Source organism: Choristoneura fumiferana, chromosome 6, assembly GCF_025370935.1.
Source record: "Choristoneura fumiferana chromosome 6, NRCan_CFum_1, whole genome shotgun sequence".
NCBI classification, from domain to species: domain Eukaryota; kingdom Metazoa; phylum Arthropoda; class Insecta; order Lepidoptera; family Tortricidae; genus Choristoneura; species Choristoneura fumiferana.
Window position 1 is genome coordinate 2894182 of NC_133477.1, and position 20858 is coordinate 2915039.

Here is a 20858-nt window from a genome sequence, read left to right on the forward strand (position 1 = left end):
ACGTTTATCTCGAAGAATTATTTGCGTTGGACAATTTAAAATGTTATGCGCCTACCTAGTTAAGGTAAAGCTGAATAAGCATGGAGAATGAAGAATGCAATGAAGGAACCTGTTTTTTGGTACGTCTTTTCTCAGTAGCGGAACATTGATAAACTAATAAGCTTAGTTTTTTTATTTATTAAGCCTTGCTCCTAAGAACTGGAATAGTCGATCTGAAGACTGCCAAACTCAAGTAGGACTGGCTGGGTAATGTCTGCCGTGAGGAGATGGCAGGATGATTTAAACAGTTTTGACACCAACTGGTATCCAAAAGACAGGGATGGGTCGGGAAATGGACAAAGCGAGGTCATTGCTTTGCCCTGCAGTTAGACACAAGACAATAAACAAATGCTGCATACGTTAAAACAAATATAACGTATAAAAATAGGAATAGAAATCTCTTAGGATTGTGAAAAGACGAACGTTCTTGCAAGAGTTGCATGCTGATTATACTAATATGATAAACTGCGCTTCTAACCAGCCGCATCTAAAACCAAACAAGCAGTCCTTCATAAATTATCAGAACAAATTGATTTGTTCACCGCTCGATAATAGTTTTATGATGCACGGCAATTAGTTCAAAGTAATAATTCTCTATCTAATTGGCTGTTTTCGCTTAGTTTATTGTCGTCTCAATGCTCCTTGTTTGACCTGAACGAGCCGCACGCATTTCGTATTAGGTACTATTGAAACTAGCCCTTGCTTACCTACTGCTTATTAGTCGTACCTTTTTTCTAGAGGATGTAGAGCCCGATTACATTTAATGAGTTTCCGATATTTGGTCGCATCTACTAGCGTCTTGATAACTGATAGTCTGAAGAGATTGCGGGTGGATGTTGTGTAGGTAAACCGAGATTTTTTTTATTTGACTGGATAGCAAACAAGCAAATGGGTCTCCTGGTGGTAAGAGATCACCACCGTCCATAGACACCTGCAACACCAGGGGGATTGCAGATGCGTTGCCAAGCTAGAGGTCTTAGATGGAATACCTCAAGTGCCAGTAATTTCACCGGCTGTCTTACTCTCCACGCCGAAACACAACAGTGCAAGCACAGCTGCTTCACGGCAGGATTAGCGAGCAAGATGGTGGTAGCAATCCGGGCGAACCTTGCACAAGGCCTACCCCTACCACCTGCAAATGAGAATAATGCCTCGAAACATCCATAACTCGTTAAAGTCACCATCTTATATATGTCTAATGTTAAACGTGATGAATTGAAAACGAATTATATTAAGTTTTGATATAATAATTCTATATAGTTACTGCCTCGCTTTAAATTTTATTCACTTGTGAAACTACAAAAGTTTTTCTATTCTTCATGTTGTTCAAACCCTCCCGGGTTACTTATATACATATTTTAATCGACGTAGTTTTTATTAATTATTTTCTGGTACTTGGTATTACATCACCAATTTATTTTTAAAATTAACTTGAGATATAATTGTATTATAGCTGTGCAAAGGTTAAACAAGTCTTCAAACCAGTTAGTCTTTAACCTCTCCAACAATTTCGGCATCTTCGTTGTGGATCGCCCGCTGTTTCGCGGAACTGATACTTAGATCTTCAACGATTTCGTCGCTTGGTTTTTCCTGAACACATTGTCTCATTGTTAGAGTAACGGTTTATTATTACTCAACTTAGCGCTCGATTTGGAACGGAAGCATGTGCTGCCAGTAATTACATATTTCTGTACTAACATATTTAGTGAAGTTAGGTTAGGTTATTGTGATAGATTTTTGATGTTAGTATCAAAAAGTGGTTGGAAGGTTACGCATCTGCGAGTAGCAAGAGATGTGCGAGGAAGCGGATAGGTGTTTGAAGAAAAAAAGGCCAATGGGAAGGCAGTGCAGAGCGGTGTTAGGAAAATGAAATAATCCAATTTGTTCGAACATCCTGCCGCTTCTCGCACATGTCTTTAACATTCACAGTCTTTCAGTTACAGTACGACATATTTTTGGAATGGTCTTCGATTGTTTTTATTAATTGACAGACATATATCCTACCATAGTAGATAAACTACAAAATATATCTTCCTAGCGATATGTGCAGTTAACATAAGACTTGTAATTGCCGATTGTATGATAATAATGTACACTCGTGGTACAATCAAAGAAACTGAATCGCTTACCAGGATAGAACCTTTGTGCTACTTACGCAATGTGGACAAACTCAAACTCAAACTCACAACATTTATTGACAAGAAAAACACACTACATCACAACAAAAACACAGTAAAAACATAAATAGGAGAAGAGAGGAAAATAAGAGACATTGTGCTGTACTGTGATGCCAAAAAGACTCAGCTTAGCATCCCATACATCCCATCCCATCCCATACATTTGCCAAAAAAAAAACAGTGGAATCGACCATGAAAAGGTTCCACCCCGGTATGCGATTGTTTCTTGGACTTAATATTAAACCCTTATGGCAATAATATGAGGGTTGGAATTATCAGGCCATACATTATTGTCGTTTCATGATCGGTCGTCTGATGAGTTGTCTTGTGATCATGGCGCATGCAACTGTGCTGAAATATCGGCTTCTCTAAAATCAAGGCACGCCAAAAAAAACCCAATTTTAAATCATAAAACTGCGATATTCTAAAACATTGAGAATATTGTCGTTCATTTCGGGTCGACAAATACGGGGTGATACACTAACCGCAACGCCATTATGAACCCATTCAACTATTACCAAAGCTTCCTCGGCCGCTTAACTCCCATGACGCATTAACGACATATTGATGATAGATCAACAAGAAAGTCCTCAGTTACCTAACACCATGTTTACGGAATCTCACGGATGTTCTCGATTGTTGCGGCGGCGCAGCGTGAATCACTCTTGCGCATTTCTTGCAAGTGGAAGCGGATACGGAAGCGGTTACTTTCGTCTTCGTTTGTACGTGCGCTTATGATTTATGCGACGTTCCGTTGCAGTTTTGCAAATTTGCAATGTATGTCTTATAGTGTGATTTTTACAAGCTTTTGCATGCCCTGTTAGTAAGGGTCAAATCTTGGAAGTCGTATTTAACCCACTTGGATTAGCTTGCAATTTGCTACAGTATTTTTTATTTTTGTAATGTCTCTGTACTGCTTTTGGTGATCAATAAATAATATTTGTATTGTATTGTACGGACTCAGTCAAATTTGCAACGATCAACTTCATAGAAGTTTGGTGGAAGTCTCTACTTTCATGCAGCCGATGGGATGTAAGTTAAACTGAGTCCTACGGAGTCTGCTCCGTTCCAGTTGGAAGGTGGCCGTAATAGATGTTGCATTTGTTTTCAAATTTCAAGGAATGGGAAGTCCACAAGGACAATTAGCACAAGCTAATTGTCTTTGTCATGGTCGTCACTCATTATTGCCAAATGATCTGCATTCATCACTTTGTCTTATGCCTTATTTTGTGACAATGTCCTATGGCGATCTTTCTGATCTGCATATTCAATTCAATCAACTGCCCATATTTCATCGCTCTCATGAAAGGTGACGAAATTTTAATAAATAATTAATTCGAAATCATGTCTTTTTCTTTTCGATGTAGAGTTCATTTTCATTTGTTCCTTTAACTAAAATAGATACACAGTTCTATATTGAAAACGGAGCTCTCTGTTCTGCTCTTACAGTTTATAATCAAAAAGCACTTGATACAGAATTGTATGCCGATAGAGGCGTTAATGCATCAAATACGGTTTTAATTGTTTTTTTATTGACTGAAGTATCTTATTGGTGACAATTTAGTAGAATGGTATGTATGTAGGGTCCGTGATTGATTTAGATTAGATTAGATTTATTTATTACCTTTTGAAAAATAATGAAAGTGGACGAAGCGAAACAAGTATGTAAGGATCGTAGCAAGTGGAAAGAAGTGGTCTCTGCCTACCCATATGGGAAAGAGGCGTGATTATATGTATGTATGTATGTAAAAAATACATTATAAACACATGTCAGTTAATTAGAAGAAATTCACAAAAGGATCGTCAAATGTATACAAAAAAAATAAATCTTATTAAAATAAATTGTCAGCGATAATAAAAAATAAATTTAAAATTTCAAATTAGGATTCAATTCATAATAATAATTAAAACCAAAACAAGAATATACTTAAATCTAAGTCAAATTTATGTAAAAAAAATAACCGCGGGATAGGGAGTTATGCAACAGTGATGAAGCCATGGCCGTCAGCTGTTTCAGATCACTTGATCACTACAGTAGTCCGAGAACTTCACCGAAAGATCGTGACGCCTAACTTGCAATTCGTTCCACGTCAATACACTCAGTTCGCGACATGTCCCGATCTCAAAACCTGTTCAGCAATGTCATTTATGTGTCTGAGATCATTCAATCACTTACCGGTTGAGATAATTTATTGTCACCCATTGGGTTTAATGAAGGCTGGCAATAACACTTGGATGGTTACTCACGTGTTCAAAATTTATTACGTTACTAGCTTATTACGGCGGCTTCCCTCCTGTAAAAGTAGGTTAGTTTAAAAATTACGGAACTTTCATGACAGCTGCCACTTCTCTGTTTTACTAGGGCACCACTATGATCCGAATGAATATCTGCATTACACAGGTGAGACGTGTGGAGGTTTGGGAAACAAATAACCGGCACAGGCTTTATGGAGAGATCTCGATAACGGCTAAACCGATTTTGATGAAACATGTCTAAGAGCCATCGCTAGAAAACGTGGTTTCAAATTAAAAAAAAAACCGCATTCGAATCGGTCCACCCGTTTAAGAGCTACGGTGCCACAACAGACACAGACAGACACACACACACAGACACACATAGCGGTCAAACTTATAACACCCCTCTTTTTGCGTCGGGGGTTAATAAGACCTAGAACGAGCCCGGAAGTACTTTCTATCAGAATAACACACTAGTTCTACTAAATTCACAGTATTTTTCTTCATGTTCTTCGACTAACCTTCTCTGTTTTTTTCCACAGACCTACTCAGGCCTCTTCTGCGTGGTGGTCAATCCTTACAAGAAGCTGCCCATCTACACTGAGAAGATCATGGAGAGGTATAAAGGCATAAAGAGGCACGAGGTACCTCCACACGTGTTCGCCATCACAGATACGGCCTACCGCTCAATGTTACAAGGTCTGTATGATACTGATATAACAACATAAGACTCTTTGTTTGATAGACCTTAAGACCTGAGACGAGATACTATGGAACAGAATCATCGTATGGATATTTTTGATAGAATTTTTGCTAAGAAGTGTAAGAACACGACTGTACCAGGGAAGAATCTTATAAATTTCGCGAAGATTTCTTTCTTTGACAGATGTATGAAAGAACTACACTATTTTACCTTCCTTTTTCGCTACAAATCTTATGTCACCTGTCCAAACCCTACGTCTGTGCGATACATAATATAATGATGATGATAAAATGATAATGTTGACTTGACATGCCGAATCCGTTTTCCTCCTCGTATTTTAGCATTGACAACAGTTTTTAGGGTTCCATACCCAAAGGGTAAAAACGGGACCCTATTACTAAGACTCCGCTGTCCGTCCGTCTGTCACCAGGCTGCATCTCATGAACCGTGATAGCTAGACAGTTGAAATTTTCACGGATTATATATTTCTGTTACCGCTATGACAACAAATATTAGAAACAGAATAAATAAATATTTAAGGGGGGCTCCCATACAATAAACGTAATTTTTTTGCCGTTTTTTGCTCGATAGAATATTTTAGTCATAGAATATGAATAGATTCACTCCCTCGATGGAATATTTGCTTCATAGAATTAAGATTAAATAAATATACTGAGCGGCATAAAATCTGGCACTTAAATGTATGCAGTAATAGGTAATTTTGTATGTAGAGTGGGCCAAATTTTGTGCCGCTGAGTATATTTAAGGGGGGCTACTATACTACAAACGTGTTTTTTTGCTATCTAATGTCTAATGTTGTATAGATCACGGTACGGAACCCATCGTGCGCAAGTCCGTCTCGCACTTGGCCGGTTTTTTAAGTAATTTCTTCTTTCTTCATCCATTTTCTACTTTATGTCGTACTCCAGTATCCAACTGCAACGCTGCGGCACTCAATGCTTCTAATCTCCACTGTGACCTTCAAGCCTTAATACCTCAAACACCTACATTCCAAGCCCTTTTAAATCACGAAGCCAACCGCAAGCGAGATAGGAGAGTCGTGGACGCGCTCGTATCGCATCGCCCCATTAGTGGACAATTAGGCAAATCGTGACCTAACACTAAAAGGGTTGCAACTGCCATTTCGTTTTAGATAGTATGTCAACTCTGTCGGTGCTCTAGTAAGGCTCTATTTCGAAACGTAAGTAATACTAGCAGTTCAAGAAATGTTGCGTTTTATCTTTATCTGGGAGTTTCTAGTGTTTTTTTATGTTGGAGAAATTTTGACAGGTTTATTGGTATGTAGTCGATACGGCTCTTTTGGTGTTTCTCGACTAAGTAAGGTTTCGAGTACTTACTACACAAGCCTTAAAGACACTACCTTTTCCTATGTTTCCTATGTTTCATAGCGATACATACAGTAAATCCGCGTAGTAATGTGGAATCCATGAATAATATGAATGTACCAGAGTCTGGAGACCTGTATATCGCCTGTAATCAATTAGAACCTCATAAAAGCCCCAGCTAAGTATCAGTCCTAAGATAATGCTACGAGTATGTGTATAGATGTAAAGATACATGGTATCAAACACTAACAACCAGGTACGACAGGAAACGCCTACGGAATGTCGTAACAGTGTCTATAGTAAACAAAGGTACGCGAAGATGTTAGAGTGAGGCGAATCGTATACAAATGTTTTGTTGCGGATGCTTCCTAGCATACTTGATACTGGTGTCGTATAATGCTTAACGATTGGCGACTGGTTTTCTTTGAGGATAATACTGAAATAGAGATCTTAGAGACGTAGTTTGCGCTTGGACTTTGCTTTACTTTACCGTTTGAAAATGGAAACTGCTCTTGAACGCTGGACTAGTAGAGAATGCCTTTATAGTCCGTCTTTTAATTTCTATTTTAGTTCTAGTGCAGTCGTAACAAACTAAACTAGCCTAACAATGACTATTCCTGGACCTTATGACAGCGTGATGATGAGAAAGAAAGAAAGAAATACATTTATTCACAACACAACAATAGACAACACTACACAAGACACAACAATATTATTAAGTATCATGTGTATTAGGCATGAATACTCATGAGTGTTGTACGTACAGTCACCTGAATTAATCTATCTATCTGATACCTTTCAACGAGCAACTCTTGTATATATAAAATCAGAATCTCGGAAACGGATCCAATGATTTCGATGAAATTTGGTTTGCATGATTTATCTCTGGGAAAACGCTGGTTACCGAATTTTAGCCCGAGCGGAGCTCGGTCGCCCAGGTACTATCTTATTATTTAGATAACTTCTACCCAGTCTTTTTCTTCCTAGTATTCGCATATAAACAGACTATATTCACTACATTATACCTCATGATCTTTGTTTGGCTTTCCAGATCGCGAAGACCAGTCCATACTCTGCACAGGAGAATCAGGCGCTGGCAAGACAGAGAACACAAAAAAAGTCATACAGTACCTCGCGTACGTCGCCGCTTCCAAACCAAAAGGATCCGGAGCGGTAAGGGGTTCATTCCAACCTATAGAAGTCATATGCAGTTTTGTTCGCATCTTTCACCTGATTATGATGACATTGATGACTGAAGTTAAGGTGCCCATTCAATGATAGATAACACAAGTTTGATGCGAGTTCTATGTATATTGGTAACTTTTGTTTCTTATTTTGTTTATGACCTGGTTACCGTTCTCTAGTAGGCATTATTAGTACCTATCAGGGAATAGATTTTTGAGAACGTAACATTCGAAAATTATTGTTTGAAAGTGATATAAAGAATTGCCGCAACTAGTGCTGACTACTTACAACGACGAAGTAAGACTGATATTGATATTTAGGTTTTTGTTTTTGGTGAGCACATAATCATACATTTTAAGTAACTATTTGATGAGCTTTTTACTAAGAATTTAGTCATTCTCTAACAGCTGGCCGATATTTATACTTCTTGAACTAAGTTTACAGAGATAAAACAACATCAGCCGACAACTCGGCTTAGAAAAATAAATATTCGTTGATGACTCAAGTTTTCTTGTAATGCTTTTCTTAAGCTTTTATTTAACGTAACGTTTTTCCATTCTATATCAAATAGAATAACGATCAATGAAATTTGACATTTGGGCAGATTCAGAAAAATATGCTGATATTTTGGAAATTTCGGATTATTACTGTTGAGAAACAAAAGTGCTACCGATTTTCACAAGAAAAAAGTGTACTAAATTTTACATAGTGTAGTCAACAAAATGAGTAGGTATCATGAAAAAGCATAACTTATTCAATTTTGGTATTACGAGGTTTAAAAGTGTGTTTCCACACAAGTCGAAATTTTATTGCATTCGAATGAATTGAGTTTGGAATATTTTTAATAATTGGTTAGTTACTGATTTCACACCTCGCGTAATTACCCCATATACGTTTTATTGTGACAAGGATCGATTAAGTGCCCCTGCGCATAAATTGTACCCGGTTAGGGTAAAGATGTCTGATAGCCGAGTATAGCTTTGCATAAATTGCGTAACTTTAAATGACGACGGGTACTAGTGAGTGGAAAAATGTGAAAATAAATTAACGGGTTGTCTGTAAACTAAATACAAAATACACGTTACCCATAGTATCCAAGTCTAGTCTTTTCAGGAGTGAATGTCTTTATAGAAATGATGCGATTAATATACGACCCGTAATGGACGAAAATCTGATACTTTAGTACAATTTTATAATGGATTATTGTCGTACATTGAGGGTCGACAAATACGGTCTTGCAGTAACAAATTCAGTAGAAACCTTAGTGTGTTAAATTAAAATAAAACTGTTGGTATACGAATGTACCAACTCTACGTAGCGTCAAAATGACAGTGGACTTGACTAAAACGCATTTTTATTTTCAAAATTATTTTCTTGCTCCTGTCAAACTGTTGGCGTTCTGCAGAATAAACCGCAACCCTGTCATCGTAACTGACATTGGCCCAAGCCTTATGGCCGCCATTAGGGGGAATAATAATAATAATAAGACCAAATAAGGCAGAAAAGCTTTTATGTGAAAGAATGCGTTTCGTAATGTTTGTACTGCAGGGTCACCTGCATGCAGACGTTGCTTACGAACAATATTTGTCGAGTCTGTTAAACATTTTTTTATTGGTATTGATGATAAACAATTTGCAAATTTTATTATTTTTATGTACTCTTTTGTTTTGTCAAGCACTCTCAAGTCTATTGGTTCGACTATCGCGTGAGGGTAAGGTGTAGTAACAGTAAGCTTTTGACTAAGTTCCTGTATATACCTATCTGTTATAGAACCGCTAAATCGTACCCTTCCTCGAACAGGTAGTAGTTGCATTAGGTTTTGAACGCTCAGTAAGTCCTTTTTTGGATTTGTTTTTTTAGAAAGACAAACTTTTTGAAAATATGCGCAGGATATGTTGTAGATTCTTCTATTTCTTGAGAATACTGGGTATTTTTTAAATCACAATCCATTTTCAGTTTGTGTCGTTTTATGAAATTCAGCAAATCGTCTGATCAAATTACGTACACAGTACATGGACAGATCAAAATTCAAAATATTGAAACATAAAATATTCTTTTACCGATACTGCGCATCAAGAAATTGTACTGTTATCAATTTTTTTTTCAGCTGATTGTCAAAATGTGCGTAGACTTAGGCAAACTTTTTTATGGGTGGCTCGCGAGGAACTGTATAAAAACTGATGATGGTCGTTCTCTCTGAAGATGCATAATAGAGCTGTAGTATTGACCGTGTCTCCTTGTTTACCGTTCATCTTCCATGGGGAAGAATATATGGAGATTCTGGTAGAATTGACACACCTCGCTGTAAAAAAACTCTGCTAGATCTTAACTGACCCAAATAGTACGATACTCCGTAGTTGCTCGAACATATAGTATAATCAAAACGAAGGTTTGTCTATACAAGTCCATTCGGCATCATAGTGTTAACTGATCATTATCATTAGTATAGGCGAATGTACTAAAATATGCGAATGTAAATAAAAGCCACAAATGAAATAGTGACAATTTGGAATACACCTTCATGCTTGATGGTCACTTGTGGTACTACGAGTATGTACTTAAAGTAGAAAAAACTGAATCGCATTCCAGGATTAAATCTTTTCGCTGCATTGGTCACGTTGATATTCCATACTTTCGTCAAAGAAACAATCATGAATTTACTTTGGAAAGTTTCCTGGTACGGGATTTAGTTTCCTCGACCGTATTGTGGTTCGATCAAGAACAGAGATAGGACCATATTTTTGCACCTTATTCCACACAATAAAGCGATATAATGTCACATATCTTTGTCCTCGACGTTTATTGAGTTCTTGAAGTATCCTATGATATCTATATCCTATAACTATCCTAGGGTCCAACCACACAAGTACCTATATTTACAAAATTAGACGATTAAATTTGAGTCCTATTGCTTCGCAGAATAATATAACATTTCCGTTGTTTAAAAAAAAATGCATGCCATAGGTTCCATTCCTTTGGTCTTAATGTTATGTTATTGACTGGGCCGCCGAAATATGTTAATTTACTTTTGTATGTATTTCTGAATGTGCACTGATGTATATTTTTTTATTTTCCTCTTCTGATGACCTGGCCACGGAATCTACAGGGACCCTCACCACAGTTAATAATAGTAAGTTGAGTGACAAACGCTACACCACCTTTTCATCAGCACGACCTTCACGCAACTTCACAGCTTGTCTCAGACTTCTGCATTTACTTATTCAGTTCAGAGATATAGATATGGGTGAAGACCACCAAGTTGGACCATGTTACGAAGTAGTTACCAAAAAAAAAAGCTACAATTGTCTGGTAAATAATTTCATATTAACTACTGGCGGTAAAGGTGTCCAACTTTTTGAACTCCACACATATTGTCGTTTAATTTGCTATTTTTCTTGTATTTATTTTTGATATGGCTAATGATTAAAATGAGGCATTAGATTTTCTGGCAATTTTTCTTTTGAAATTGAAAGATACGTAAAGTATGCGAAAGAAATTGCAATAGGTTATCCGAAAACACTATTAATGTTTTTTTATAGGTTTAAGTTACAAAGAAGCGTCCAAAAATATTTTATTTTGTGTTAAACTAAGAATTCATACCTTTTACAAAATTTTCAATAAGAAGATTTTATTTAGTCAATTTACTTTTAAGATTAATTTTATACTTTTGGTCCCTACATCACCACATAAAATTTTGGTGAGCGAATTGTATAAGCAGAGCTAGCTTTATTATATTTTCGGGTGCCTCATCTTAAATGACTCAAATTGATACTCATATATTTATAAATTCGACTTTTCTATCGAGTACTGTTGGATTTTTGACATTAAGCGGTGGAACTTGTATCGAACCTTAAATAACGCCAATGTCGGGTTATATTATATTATAACGAGACGCTTCACAAGCTTCCTTGCTAATTGGGTCTAAAGGTACTTACGCTATAGATCCCGTAGAAAATGTCTGATATTTGTACTTATATGCCTCTTTATTCGAATACAAATTGAGACGCCTCAAACACTATTATTTTTTGGTATCTGTTCATCAAAAGCTAGTTGTTGTACTAGTACTAAATTATATTTGATTGCGCTATGTACCTCTATCATTATTTGTTATATTTATATTATAAACAAGGTGTATTGCTTTATATTTGTGTCGCTGTTATTTTGTGAATAAGTAATCATAAACAACATTATATGTCATTATCATACTATAATTATTATGCATTACTAATATAATGCCATTCTTCGAAATTTGTACATATTTACAAACGCTTTTCGGTTTTGGTGGTTTAATATTATGTTAGTGTACTTATTGTGTACTAAACATAAAGTATTTTTAGATTAATAAATTAAGTAAACAATCAAGAAAATATTCTTCTGCTAGTTTACACCGATTTTAAAATGCCTCTTGTAGCGTATATTTCCCAGTGTTTCTATACAATAAAACCCTGAGATTCAATGTTTCATTAACTAATATATCAAATCCATTGATATTTCACGCTAACCCCCTAGAGCAATGGAACATTTGAGGTAACTGATGCTAAAGAAATACGTAAAGTAGTAATTCAGTGTTTGTCCTTATTGAAACCTAGACCCGCTTTTGTCGTGTGTTTAACTGTTTTGGACTGGATTTTGGTACAAATGGAGAGACGAGCGGGGTTGCAATGTTTTAAAAATATGTATATTAAGTTTATATTATTATTATTATTTAATTTTATTGTTAAGTTTAATATGGCTTTGGATAAATTTCTAAGATTTTATTGCCGCTGTCTGAATGCACCCACTCGCGCCTCCACCTTTAATTTAATAAAATGTATGATGTTCACATTATTTTCTACGTTTCAGGGCGAATTGGAACAGCAGCTATTGCAGGCTAATCCTATTCTAGAAGCGTTCGGTAACGCGAAAACAGTCAAAAACGACAACTCATCCAGATTTGTAAGTTTATTTTATTTAACAATAAACATGATCAACAGAATAATTAAAGATAAGTCTCTGTTCTCATATATGCAGTAGTTATTGTAACCGGCAAAGATTGGTATTCTTATTGTATTTTTAATTCTGGATGTGTTTTAATGTCTATATTTATTAACAAATTTCAGGGCAAATTCATTAGGATAAACTTCGACGCGTCAGGCTACATCGCCGGCGCGAATATCGAAACGTATCTGCTGGAGAAATCGAGAGCGATACGACAAGCGAAAGATGAGAGAACATTCCACATTTTCTATCAGCTCCTTACGGGGGCCACGCCGCAGCAGCGAGCAGAATACATCCTCGAAGACCCAAAGAGCTATCCTTTCCTTTCAAATGCCGCATTACCAGGTATCTTTTTGCTCTGCCACTTTGTACGTCATTTATGCTCGAACAACTAGAGTTTGTCGCAGACATGTCTCATCCTCTGCCCTGTGGTTAGAACTAAGTATGCCTGAAAATCTGCGGCGAAAAGAGTGTTAAAAATTGTGACGAAACCATACTGAATTTACTAAACCAACCAGACGAAATCTAGAAATGATGTCTGTTTTGAAACTGTTGGCCGATCTTATTTCTATCCATTGGCATTTTCTGTGTGTTTCTCATAGTGCAGAAACTGTTATTTTTCCGTTATTTTTAATTTAATTTGTTACTTTCCCAGTACCGGGCATCGATGATGTCCTCGAGTTCCAGGCAACGATCAAATCAATGAATATAATGGGTATGAATATTGAGGACTTTAACTCGATATTCAGAATAGTATCCGCCACCCTGCTGTTTGGATCCATGCAATTCAAGCAGGAGAGGAACTCTGACCAGGCCACGCTACCAGACAACACTGTCGCTCAAAAGATTGCTCACTTACTTGGTAAGTACCGTTTGTGTAGTATTTGTTGTGTCTAGTTATATTGGATAATGAAATACAGCTAATTTACTCGTGTTTCCATTCTTTCTAGGTCTTTCGGTCACGGAAATGACAAAGGCTTTCCTTAAGCCGAGGATCAAGGTCGGTCGCGACTTCGTCACGAAAGCGCAGACGAAAGAACAAGTAGAGTTCTCAGTGGAAGCCATCGGCAAAGCGTGCTATGAGCGGCTCTTTAGGTGGCTCGTTAACAGGATCAATAGATCACTTGATAGAACAAAGAGACAAGGAGCCTCTTTCATAGGCATTCTCGATATGGCCGGTTTCGAAATCTTCGACCTGAACTCCTTCGAACAACTGTGCATCAATTACACGAACGAAAAGCTGCAACAGCTCTTCAACCACACTATGTTCATTCTAGAACAGGAGGAGTACCAGAGGGAAGGCATTGAGTGGAAATTCATTGACTTCGGCCTGGATCTTCAGCCCACGATTGACCTTATAGACAAGCCCATGGGTATTATGGCCTTGTTAGACGAAGAGTGCTGGTTCCCTAAAGCCACTGACAAGACCTTCGTCGAGAAGCTGGTTTCCGCACACTCCGTCCATCCCAAATTCATGAAGACCGACTTCCGTGGCATTGCCGACTTTGCGATCATTCACTACGCCGGGAAAGTCGACTACTCAGCTGAGAAATGGCTCATGAAGAACATGGACCCACTGAACGAGAACGTTGTGTCTCTCCTACAGTCCTCGCAAGATCCTTTCGTGTGCCATATCTGGAAGGACGCGGAAATCGTCGGCATGGCGCAACAGGCCATGACTGACACCCAATTCGGTGCCAGGACCAGAAAAGGCATGTTCAGAACTGTCTCCCAACTATACAAGGAACAGCTGACGAAACTCATGGCTACACTCAGAAACACCAACCCGAACTTTGTCAGGTGTATCATACCTAACCACGAGAAGAAAGCGGGCAAAATTGAGGCTCCGCTCGTCTTAGACCAGCTCAGGTGCAACGGTGTGCTGGAAGGTATCAGGATATGCCGGCAAGGGTTCCCCAACCGTATACCATTCCAGGAGTTCAGGCAGCGTTACGAGCTGCTAACACCCAACATCATACCCAAAGGTTTCATGGACGGAAAGAAGGCCTGCGAACAAATGATCGAAGCTCTAGAACTGGATCACAACTTGTACCGCGTCGGGCAGTCCAAGATCTTCTTCCGAGCTGGAGTGCTCGCGCATTTGGAAGAGGAAAGAGATTACAAGATCACGGACTTAATAGTGAACTTCCAGGCCTTCTGCCGAGGGTTCCTGGCCAGGCGGAACTACCAGAAGAGGCTGCAGCAGTTGAACGCGATCAGGATTATCCAGAGGAATTGCGCGGCGTACCTCAAACTCCGGAACTGGCAATGGTGGCGATTGTACATCAAGGTATGTGTGTTTGTTATTATCTTGCAATTTTAACTAATTTTGCAAAGCAAATAATACCATCAGCATAATTTTTACTGTTATTTTCCAAGAAAAATGCCTCACTAGATGCCTGTTTAGACCTTGACAGCATACTTTTTCGTTTTATTATGTTATGATTCACACACAATTAGAATTATACGTGACCTAGTGTTTTGGCAATAACCTCGCTGTAACACTTAAGTTATGTAAATAGACCTACTTGTTTACTAGACTGTAGTCAGTAAAATGGTGCGAACTTGGCAGGTTTACTTTACCGCTGCTCGTAAGTTATCTATTGTTTTGATAGCTTTTGCTGTACTATGAACATCATCATTGATTAAAAAAATGTATGCATATTACAGGTGAAACCTCTTCTAGAAGTGACGAAGCAGGAGGAGAAACTGACCCAAAAGGAGGACGAGCTCCGTCAGATCCGAGACAAGCTGGAGACGCAGATGAAGAGCTGCCAGGAGTATGAGCAGAAGTTCCTGCAGGCCAGCGCCGAGAAGACGCAGCTGGCTGAACAGCTCCAGGTTAGTGCAGCTAGTATCGAGGACCTTTAGGAGATGTTGCCTGATACTTATATCTTGTGAGCTTTTGTTGCGAGATCTTTAAGCGATTAAAAAAAAAGATTTAAAACATGGGATCTCATGACCTACTCCCATCCCTCCTTGATGTTTTGTTATTTGTTTTCAAAGATCACTTGGTAAATGTCGACCTCCTTAACATCTTAGGCCTCAGTAGATACATAATGTGAATACTTAGCATGGTAAGAGTTGATTACTTGTTTCAAATACCTCGTGTATATAAACCGGATTAATCAAATCATTAGCATATTATCTTTAGAACAGTATAGAGGTAGCTTATCTACAACGATATGACATCCTTAATCCATTGCAATTCCAAATGTATTATCTGTAACTATTTTATACAAAACGTTGTTTTCAAACTACGACATCTTTTCAGCAGTTTCGTAACAGAATAGCTAATTCGGGAAGTTAACAATGGCACCCACTGCATTTTCTCGCTGTCTAAGCTTGTACACCAAAACAAAAGCCGTCTAATCAACTCATTTGCGTCAGATTTAGGAGCTGGCAGTCCTGGTGATTGTATAGAGGGTGTTTCATGATGCAGGCGGAGTTGGAGCTATGTGCTGAGGCGGAGGAGAGCCGAGCGCGCGCCGCTGCCAGGAAGCAGGAGTTAGAGGAGTTACTGCACGACCTGGAGGGACGGATTGAAGAAGAGGAGGAGAGATGCAGCGCGTTGCAGCAGGAGAAGAAGAGGTTGCAGCTCAATATACAGGTAAGGAACGCTTGTAGATGCGAAGTTGTTTAAGGGCCTCCGCCATGTCTCGCGGGTGCCCGCGCCGCGTGCTGTATCAATAGGTTCCAATAGTACAGAGACCCGTCTCACGCAGCGCTGCTCTATTAGATGACATGAAACGAGCATGCCGCGAAAGCCAAGCCGAGCACCCGCTCGAGTTGGCGGAGGCCTTAAGTTTTAAGTGGGTGGTTGAAAACGGTTGCTCAGGTTTTCAGATGTTTTAAAGTATTTCCGATGAGTTCCAATTCTTATGTAAAGTATAGGTAGAGTCATTCACGATGATGCGTGTCGTGGTTCTTATTGCAATGTCATTAATGTCTAATTTTGACAAAACCACGCGTCTTCGTGGATGGCACTAGGTATACTCGTACTATTTACGTTTCAAAACATACTTGTGAGACAAGGTAGTTCTCTGATTCATTGTATTAGAATTTTTCCAGACGCCATAGAGAAAAGTTTATGTGATACTCACTATATTATTCAGGATTTGGAAGAGCAATTGGAAGAAGAGGAGGCGGCGAGACAGAAGCTCCAACTGGAAAGAGTACAATGCGACGCTAAGCTCAAGAAGTTGGAGGAGGACTTGGCCCTCAGCGACGACACCAATCAGAAACTCGTCAAAGAAAAGAAGGTACGTAAAAACAAATATAAGCTACAATTAATTAGGTTCACAAAATGACAAGCGTTTTCTATTTTTTTGTACACACATCACTTTTTAGAGTAGGTATGGATGGATAGAGTATACTTCAAAGGTGATCCCATTTAAATTTGTAATGAAAATTTTGTGACTAACTATTATACAATTTTATACCTGTCTGCGTTGTGACCCTGGATCCATAGGGCCCCGGCGCACATCGACTGTTGAAAGATTTGCAAAAGCTCCTGGTTGACAGAACTGGAGAACAAAGGGCCGGGAGCTATCTCTCTAGAATTAAAGAATTGGCATAGCTATTCAACAAGGAAACGTTGCTTGACAGTACATACTAACGTCATTTTTCTAACTTTCAAATAACCACGTTGAACACTATCTTCCCTTCTAGATCCTAGAAGAACGCGCCAACGACCTCTCCCAAGCTTTAGCCGAAGAAGAAGAGAAAGCGAAACACCTGAGCAAGCTCAAGGCTAAACAGGAGTCGGCCATAGCCGAGCTGGAAGAGAAGCTGTTGAAAGACCATCAGCTCAGGCAGGAGGCGGACCGCTCTAAACGCAAGCTGGAGACTGAACTCCAGGATGTTAAGGAACAGCTGGTCGAGAGGAAGGCGCAGTTGGATGAGCTGCAGATTGTGCTTGGTGAGTAAAGGCTTGAGGTTTGTGGAGACGAATTGTGACAATGTGAATACAACTGTGGCTGTTGCCACTTCACGCGTAAAAAATGAAATTTGTGGTGATAGTTTAGGAAATTGGTTGAAAACTATTTTCATAGCCGCGGTTTCACTCTTGAGGAAATAAAAAATTGGCTAGTTTGCCAGTAGGCCGTAGGGATTTCGAAAAGTCTCTTAGTGCACTTCTACGATACTCAAGGAAAATATCCGCAATACTTCAAGTCTCTAACTGCAATAGTTTGGCCTGTGCAGTCACGTGCATTAATATTTACCACAACAGAGCGTGCAAAAATATCCGATACGCTCTATCGACCTTAGAAATAGCGATTTTAGATATTTACGCACGCTTTCTTGTGCCAGATATTGGTGCTAGTGACTGCGTCGTCTTATCAATTAATAATTTTACAACTATATTTTACTTTATAGATGAACGTATTTCAGCCCTGGTCGACGTAGTTTCACGTGTGTGTATTGTCTATTGGATTTTGATTTTTTATAACAGCCTGTTTTATTTCCAGCCAAGCGCGAGGAGGAGCTGGCAGTGGCAGTGGCCCGCGCGGACGAGGAAGGAGCCCTACGCGCGGCCGCGCAGAAGGCGGCGCGCGAGGCCGAGTCCGCGCTGGCGGACGCGCACGAGGACCTGGAGGCCGAGCGCGCCGCGCGCACCAAGGCCGAGAAGCTCAAGCGGGACCTCAACGAGGAGCTGGAAGCGCTCAAAAGCGAGCTGCTCGACTCGCTCGATACCACCGCCGGTCAGTAACTAACGCAGAATTCTGCCACTTTAATCATATCTGCCAATGGCGTGCCCTGGTGTGGGGTGGGGAAAGACTATCATTGCCAAGATAAATGCGCCTCAATAACTTTTTGCAATGATAAATTTTGAGCGCATTAGGTACTGACAGACTTAGCTGGGAAACGAAGTATTATTATCGCTTTTTAGCCATATAGGCGCCTTGCGCTTTTAGATCGTGTGTTATTTCTACTTCTCTTAACATTTACAATTTCAACTTACAGCACTCTGTCCGCTATCTTAATTTATAATAAGTCTAAACATATTTCATGTCCCCCACAGCCCAACAGGAGCTCCGTTCGAAGCGCGAGCAAGAGGTGGCGGTGCTGAAACGCAGCATCGAAGAAGAAGCCGCCACGCACGAGAACTTCCTCGCGGAGCAGCGCCACAAGCACTCCCAAGAGCTGCAGCAGCTGACGGAACAGCACGAGCAGTTAAAGAAGGCCAAAGGAGGTCAGTGCCACCGCTCTGTTCAAATAGGGATGTAAAGCGGTAAAATTACCTTGGTAAAATATGCTAAAACATGTTAAAAGTATGATAATAGAGTCGTGATTGGTTATTTGGAGTCTTTTTGTATTTTTTATTTCAACTCCAAATTTGTTACTTTTACGGGTATCCCGTGAAACCATATCGAAAATACAAACTGAGACATGGATGCACATGCACATGTATGCCTGGGTTCGATTCCCAGCGCTGGTCTCTTTTTCTGGTTTTTCTGTGCATCCATGTCTCAGTTTGTATTTTCGAAATAGAGTCGTGTTCACGTATTTTTTGATAATTTTAGCACAGAAATATAAGAACTCGACTGTACTCAAATATTTCGCAGCAGTATTACATTTGAATAAATTCTTTACAATAGATAAAGTTTTTGTAATATCAGAACATGAAATTTGTCATAAATGTATTGTTCTTAAATTCAGCAGCGAGTTTTCAATAAATTCAAAAAAACATCATTTGGTTTGCAGCCACGTTGAGAAACAACTAATAAAATTCGCTTTCTGGACTAACAGACTAATTGTTTTGTAAGTAATTGTATTCATACTATTTAAGTAGTTTCCTGCCAACCAGAACCTTTTTACAGCGGCAGCTGTCACGCCCGCACGACAGCTGACGTTGCTTCAAAAACCTCATTCCATTTTCAACAACATAACAAAAAACGTCAAAAAACTTTCTAAGCTCTACAACAATTTGTGATAAGTTATTTTAGTTTTAATATTATGTTAGCGTGACCTATGGCCAAAGAGCGTAGACAGAAGAACGTACAGTTTGGGTTGTCGAAGGATGACAGTATGGCTGTGGCGGAGTATCCGCAGGAGGAGGGTCGGGGGTTCCACTCGGCGAGGGACTACTGGCAGCATATGTGCGGGAACACCGAGCGCGCGCCGTGCCACGAATCACTTTACAGTAACGTCTTTGCTATAAGAACTTGTCTAAGCTAGAATGACTCGTCCCTCAACTAAATCAGTTGGTTATGATTATGACGAAGTAGTTAGACAGCAAATCTTACAATAACCGCCTGAGTGTAAATGGCTCAGGTTCGTTCTGTCTGTTTCCTAAAATATCTGCTTCACAAAATGCCCTTCTTCCAGCAAACGTTGTTTTTCCTATAATGTCTGCTATTTGTTTCCTATGATGGCTCTTTCCTAAAATGTTCGCTTCTTATTATGTCCACTTCTAAAAATGGCCTGATTCCTATAATTTCCGCTTATTATGATGTCTAATTCCCACAATGTATGTTTCTTATAATATCAACTATTTGTGTTCTACAAACCTGTTTCCTAAAATGTCCGCTTCTCTATACCATATAAATGATATAAATTGTATACCTTATGTCATGAATTGATGTTGGGTTTGATTTAATTAAAAGTTCATTTTATTCTTTTTTAGAGCATTTAAATAATTTGAAGTCGGTTAAAATTGTTAGAATTATTTAGGTGTAGCAGATGGAAGTTGTTGGAAATTGATCCTAGGAATACTATTTATATGAGAAGCGGACGTTATAGAAAGCAGTCATATTAGAAAACTGTCAATACTGGAGCCAGTCATCTTCATAAACTGACAAATATGAGAAGCAGACTTTACAGGAAACAGACATATAAGAAGCAGATATCACATGAAACTGAAAAATATGAGAAATAGACATTTCAGGAAACAGACAATATAAGAAGTTGACATCATAGGAAACTGACAATATGGGAAGAAGGCCATTTTGAGAAGCAGACATTTTAGGAGCCAGACAGAACAAGCCTGAGCCGTGTAAATGAATTACATTTATGTGTGTATGCCGCCCGTATTTTACGTTTGTAATATCATATTTTTTTTATCGCAGTTTGTATGCAATTGTTCAATAATGCTTTGAGTTTGAAGCAACTTTCACTTAATTATTTTTCAACAGACTTTATTAATAGTATCGGGTACGCGTTTTATAATTTACGCAACAACGCGTGTTGATT

The 20858-nt window shown here is 38.9% G+C and overlaps 1 protein-coding gene across 1 annotated transcript in view; it reads left to right on the plus strand.

Annotated features, from left to right (window-relative positions):
• Positions 1–18855, plus strand: part of zip (myosin heavy chain 10) — a gene marked incomplete at its 3' end in the record, with an annotated part of 62644 nt that extends 43789 nt beyond the window's left edge. Inside the window, 13 exon segments of the mRNA XM_074088851.1 lie at positions 4994–5150; positions 7552–7673; positions 10792–10815; positions 12528–12620; positions 12785–13007; positions 13318–13524; positions 13613–14952; positions 15333–15503; positions 16105–16272; positions 16778–16924; positions 17334–17583; positions 18134–18367; positions 18688–18855. Coding sequence (XP_073944952.1) covers positions 4994–5150; positions 7552–7673; positions 10792–10815; positions 12528–12620; positions 12785–13007; positions 13318–13524; positions 13613–14952; positions 15333–15503; positions 16105–16272; positions 16778–16924; positions 17334–17583; positions 18134–18367; positions 18688–18855 — 3304 coding nt within the window.
• Positions 18856–20858: the final 2003 nt, after the last annotated feature.